A 6,013-nucleotide genomic window follows, 5' to 3' on the forward strand; every position below is an offset into this window, starting at 1 on the left:
TGTTGTCTTTTTGTCTGCCTCTTTACTGCAAGCGCAGTGATGTTTGTTGTTATATTTTTAATGCTGTGTGAACTGTCACGGTGATGTCAGCATATCTGAGCACTTAGCCAACTCCATTAGTAGTATTTTGTCCCATTAGTCAGTGAATGTGTCACACCTGCAGATGGGGATTATAATCCTGACAGCAGCCTTGTACAACACCTATAAAATCCCCCCACTGCCTAATGCGACACATGCTAACAAGGCAAATACAGAGGTGAGTCAGTAGTCACTTAAATTTGTTCAATGTTCATTAAGTTAAAAGTACTCCTCTCCTTAATTACTATCTAAAATGTTTACTAGTGTCTGGTGATGCTTTACAGTCCCTGCTCTGCAAGCCAAGGAGCTGTGAGTGAGGATACTGTGGCATTATTGTTTCTTTTTGGGGGTTTTTACTACAATTTTGGCTTCCCCTGCAGTTCTAATGGAAGCAGGCAGCAGAGTTATAATGCAGGTGTTGTTGCTGGCGTTGGTGGTTCAGGTCACCCTGTCCCAGCACTGGTCCTATGGATGGCTACCAGGTGGAAAGAGAAGTGTGGGAGAGCTTGAGGCAACCATTAGGGTGAGTAATTATTATATGTGGAACTGAATGAAATGTTAAATAAGGGCAAAATATAACAGGAACGACCAAAACACTTCAAACCTGCTGTTAATGGGATCAGATGGGAACATCTTCTAAATTCTCTTTTACTCTACATAGATGATGGGCACAGGAGGGGTGGTGTCTCTTCCCGATGAGGCAAATGCCCAAATCCAAGAGAGACTTAGACCATACAATATAGTAAGTGCCTATTATGCATAATTTATCACCAATGTCTAGTTCAATTGTACAATATTAATGTACACTACACCACTGTGTGCCAGTGTGTTCCAAAGCGGCAATGACAATATACAAACTGCTCAGTGACTGTTTTTATTTTTCCCTCTTCGCATGAAAGAATATGGGTGTGACTCCTTTTAGTTTTGGGAGTGGTGATAGATGTACTGCAAATTTTTCTCTCTTGTTTGGTATCTACTGAGCCTACATATCAATTCAAATTGAAATATTTTTAGATTAAATATTTAAAGAAGCAGCTCGAATGACTGATTAAAATGTTTAATTTTAATCTCTTCAGATTAATGATGATTCCAGTCACTTTGACCGAAAAAAAAGGTTCCCTAATAATTGAAGAGCTACATCATTATCAGCAGCACATGGGAAAGATCGCCCGGCAACAAGATGGTGACTTCAGCAAATCATTTGTTACGCAGATGTTAATTATTTGTTATCGGTGGTTAAAGCCTTGTAAAACTGTAATAAACTTTAAAATCCAGATTAGCTAATTGTGTATTGCTCAGTGTGTTTTTTATAGATCTTGTTGATCTTGTTATTGGAGATTAAACGATATAAAATGCTCTTTTAAAGTCTTTAAACAGATTCAGCCGCCTTTGTAAAGCAGACACGACCGACAAGCATGACAAACTTGTGACACAACAATCTTAGCATGACAACAGCTGGTGATTAAGCCAATTTATTAGAAATCAATGACTTAATTGAATTTGTTACAGTTTTGGTAATTCCATTTTCTGCCACACCAGTCACTTGCATATGCAATATGGAAAATCTCACCAGCTGATTTTCCTGCTCACACTTGAATATTGATTAGACACCTACCTAAATATTTTCTGCTTTTAATGTCCGCAACTGCTTTCTGCTAATTTAGGATAACTGCAGTCATCCAAAACAGACCAAGAGTAGAACTTTATTTCCCCCCTCTCTGTACAGGAAATTGGTGTTCATTAAAAAAATTGGAATTTCATATCAGGAAAGGAAAAGAATCAGCAGGGGGCATATGTTTTAAAGAGAACTCATTTTCTGGCAAAGCCCCACAGACAGAGCACCATACTAATCGCCTGGTGCATAAGGGGCTAGGATTCATGAACTGTGCTGACACCGGGGAGGCCCGGCATTGTTAGAGCGTGGTTGTAATGCACACCAATGAACCCAAACCCGCTGGCACAATTGGGAAAAGGTGAACATTATAAAAGCACATAGAATTAAAGCGAAATTAAACCACATTCCATTGCACTTCCAGAACAATGCTTGTTCATTTGTGATACTTCACGTCATTGGTTTAATATTCATGGTTGTACTTTGCATAGCACAATCATTTCCTTTGATGAGGAAAGACTTAAGTATTTTTGAAAAGTGTTATATTATACTTTAGCTCCGTTGACAAAGTTACAGGGGAAACTATTATCCTGGGTATTTTCTTCTGAAAGTCACGATGAGACTTCCTTGAATTGATTTACTTGAGTTTATGCTTCGTGGCATTTTCAGTAATTTTGCAACATCTTCATAAAAGATAATCGTGCTTTTATAACACATCCTAAAATACAGTTTTTATTCAATTTGGTACACTTTTGTGGGGATAATTAATGTTCACAGATAAAACATAAAATCCCATAAATTCCCTTTAAATAATCCCAAAGCATTTGCAGTGAAAGCCAACTTTCTCCCTCCCAGTGTCCTCATCAAGGACCTGCCTAATTGCACGTATATCAGGACAACAAAACCTGCTGGTATCTATGTTTCCAAATTTGATTTAACCTCACTTTCTCCTTCCCAGACCCCCTGGTGGATATTCACTTTGTTTACCTCAAATTAAACTTCATATTGTTTACAGCCTCCTGGTCCCTGAACATTTTATAGCATTTTAGAATTATTTCTTTATTTATTTTTTGTAATGATTGTAGAGTTGGGATTCATTTGAATGTTTCCCTCATCTGCATGAAAATTATATAATTAACTTTTGATTAACCAGCTCAGTTGAGTTGGTTCCCCCATGCACACTGGTGAATAGTACCCACCGCATTTTAATGACTGTTTTCCAATTGAGTGGCGACCTTTTCATCAAAGAGCCACAACTGGGGCTAAACAACGGATAGAAAATAATCACGGTGAAGACAATAGTAGAGGCCGACAGGCTAGGATGTCATCCTTAAATATAACAACAAAGATAAAAGCAGCTTTACCGCATGTAGAGGCTGCGGTGAGAGAAGCCAAGTGCTTATGCTGCTGGATGCCCCATTGTTAAAGCAGTGGAGGTCACGTCCATTGGCATAGAGAGGGAAAGCACAGGAAGCTGAGAATGGCCCATTGTTACATGTCCTTGCTCTGAGGGAATTCCATTATGAAGGGCAATACATTTTTGATACTTTGATTTTTGTGCCATTCATTTGTTTGAAAAACAGAACATATTTGGATAATGGCTTCAGGAAAAAGGGGGTCTCAGAGCATCTCCATCCAAGGCTACGGCGCAGCATTAACACACCTGCCAATCAAGCACATCCGAGCAGATGTGCATCCTTGCGCTGCCTACCATCAAATAAGCATTCTATCATATGCATAATATAGTTTTCATTTCATCACTATTATGCCCCTTGCACCGTGTGTGTTTCTGATGGGTCATAGGAAACTTTTATTGAAGCGGAGTGTATAATAAAGTCATTTTCCAGGTGCTTGTTGTGGCTCTTATTATGAACAGAATGATAATTTCCCCTGGAGGAATCTGGCACTGCATATCAATTGAAGTTTAGTGTGGGTCTTACTATGTTCCCGCAGGCTATAGTAGAAGGCAAAGTCATCTTCAGAGAGAGTCTAAATGTCAGGGAGGTCTTCAAACACTTTTTTCCCAGAGCCTCACTGAAAAGGGTCTTTGGAACGGCTGTGTCTTGGAATTGATATGGTAGACGTCAGGTAAAGAGAGTGGCTGAAGGCTTAATGTAAAACAGGTGAAATTTAATTGGAGAAAATGTATTTTAAAGACTAAGGAAAGGTTAATAGAAGAAATGAAAATATTAATGCTTTTCTGGAGCCGTGTTCTGAGGTAAAGCATTTGTTCAGACAGCTGCTCAGGGACTTTTTTTTGCTATGTCGCCTCATCTCCACATGGTGACACTCTTGAGCTGTGTGTTTTGAATCAGCTTGTGGATGCCCATCTCTCAGCAATTCCATCACTTAAGTTGGAGAAACTGTTATTCCTCTAAATCTAACAAAGGCTTCATTCAATCATCCCAAACTCTTCGAAAATTGCTCATTTTTGATCCCACTGTCTGATGGAGTTTGTGTTTTATTTTGCACAGTTTTGCAGCAGGCCTGCACACGGCCGAGAATTAAGCTCTCTGTAAAATGTGGAAATTCGCATTTCATCAATGGAAAGTCATGAATTTCTCAAGCGTTCTTAGTTTTGCATTTGCAAGACATTCATTTATTTTATTCTACTTTTCTCCCCTTGTTTCGTTGAGTGAAGTCTTCAACTACAGCTAGCTATATGGTAACATGTACAGTAGTGAATTGGCCTTCCTTCTCCTTCTTGGCTGGCAGGGAACCTTCCTGTTGTGATCCGACTTCTCTCCTTTGATCAAAGAACAGTGTTAAAGCACTGGGAGAAGGAGGAGATATGAAATATGAATGAATACAGCTGTGTTTTGATGGATATGTCTCAAAGTATCCCAGTAAGAGACTGCTAAAGGCCAGGAAATCTGTTTGTGTTGTGGAAATAGGCTCTTCCTCGCTTGTTTCTTTACCAGCTTCATCTTGGGTAGCTTTTCACTTCATATTTTAGAGATCCTTTGTTAGGAGAGAGATCAACCCCTTATCCATGCATTTGTAGGAAACTGTTCTAAGAGGCCCTAGTTCATAATATATATCATTAATGACACCATTTCTTTTGTTTGGTCTTGAAAACACCTTTTGAACAAAAAGAGCGGCAGCCATGAGAGGGGGATATTTATTATTTTTCTAGGGTAGACCCAAAGTTCTCACAGATGGAATGAGATCTTATATGAGGTGATGGAGGCTTTGTCACTCGTTATGTCTGTGATTCCATTTCCTTTTCTAAAACCCCATCGGGGAGCTCTGACTCATTTTAAAGTTGGAAGCTGATACTGTGGTGTAAAACTAACATTCCCATATGAATTAGGAAACTGTCAGCGCTCAGAGAGATTTCAGATTTTTAGAGTTAGATGAACTCATCTTTTAAATTACTCTTCTTTAATAAACAATGATAATAAAAAGAGGTGCTCGTAAAAACAATTATTAAGAGAGACTGTAAATGAGAATGGGTGCCTATAGATGTGTTTTACTCCGCAGCACGGCTCGGCTGTCTAATTAAAAGTCATTTAAAGACTCTCTTTAGTCATTTAGGTTTATATTAACTAAGATTCAGCCTTTGGACTCATGTCAGGACAATGTCTCTGGGCTACTGGAGGTTCAAAACTTTCTGCATGGGCTTTATTAGCCTCACTAATAGCTGGGTTCCCCAAATGCCAGGCTCCACCTCTGCTGGGAATAAGGTCTCAGATCCTGTCAGAGAGGGGTCGCACTAACCAACTGTAATCTTTAGGGTTCTCCACTCCTGCTGACCTACATCTAACACCAGCTCCATCCCCCCCCGCTTACCTCCAACTGCTATCCTTTCCCTCCCCAATCTGGTCTACCCATCCCACGTCAGTTATGCCACCCTTGGCTCTCCCTCCCACATCTTACCACCCTTGTGTGATAGTATCCCTCCACCCATCCCACCCCATGCTTGTTCCAGCCTTGTCCGGCTGGCCACAGCGAGGAGCACGCCTTATCCTGTGGTAACAGCAATTAGCAGAGTAAAGCAAGCTGTGGAGAAGACTGGATCCCTGTCCACGTTTCAACCCCAGATCATGAGTCTCCAGCCCGACTTCAAGGCAAACCATGCAATTAGCTACAATAATGATAATGTGTTGTAGGGGAACAAAGAGAGGGTAAAACAGACTACTGGTGTGAGGGAGAGAGGGGTGCTAATAGTAGGGGGGTTATTTGAATGCCCTAGTGCAGATAGGAGACCAAATCAGACTGATTATCAAACGTATGATGAATTACATTTTTCCTCTAATTATCCGTGCCTTTTATGTGTAAACCAACTGAGTGAATTTTGCATTCTAGACATCTACGGTCAGT

The 6,013-nt window shown here is 40.1% G+C and overlaps 1 protein-coding gene across 1 annotated transcript; it reads left to right on the top strand.

Moving 5' to 3' along the window:
* Positions 1–369: 369 nt before the first annotated feature.
* On the top strand, positions 370–1,351 carry gnrh3 (gonadotropin-releasing hormone 3). The gene is made up of 3 exons (XM_085477467.1): positions 370–601; positions 740–820; positions 1,155–1,351. Exons 1-3 carry the CDS (start codon positions 464–466, stop codon positions 1,206–1,208), a joined length of 273 nt encoding a protein of 90 aa, XP_085333593.1. The 5' UTR covers positions 370–463; the 3' UTR covers positions 1,209–1,351.
* The last annotated feature ends 4,662 nt before the right edge of the window (positions 1,352–6,013 follow it).

This window comes from Copadichromis virginalis, linkage group LG13 (assembly GCF_057382275.1).
Source record: "Copadichromis virginalis isolate Kocher_CV1m ecotype Utaka linkage group LG13, C_Virginalis_male_GT1.1, whole genome shotgun sequence".
In the NCBI taxonomy this organism is placed as follows: Eukaryota; Metazoa; Chordata; class Actinopteri; order Cichliformes; family Cichlidae; genus Copadichromis; species Copadichromis virginalis.

What these genes read in the sequence shown, in the direction of transcription:
- gnrh3 (XM_085477467.1), top strand. Translation starts at nt 464, where the DNA reads ATGGAAGCAGGCAGCAGAGTTATAATGCAGGTGTTGTTGCTGGCGTTG. An exon ending in AGCTTGAGGCAACCATTAGG is followed by an intron (nt 602 to 739) that starts GTGAGTAATTAT and finishes TACTCTACATAG; the next exon opens with ATGATGGGCACAGGAGGGGT. An exon ending in GACTTAGACCATACAATATA is followed by an intron (nt 821 to 1,154) that starts GTAAGTGCCTAT and finishes TAATCTCTTCAG; the next exon opens with ATTAATGATGATTCCAGTCA.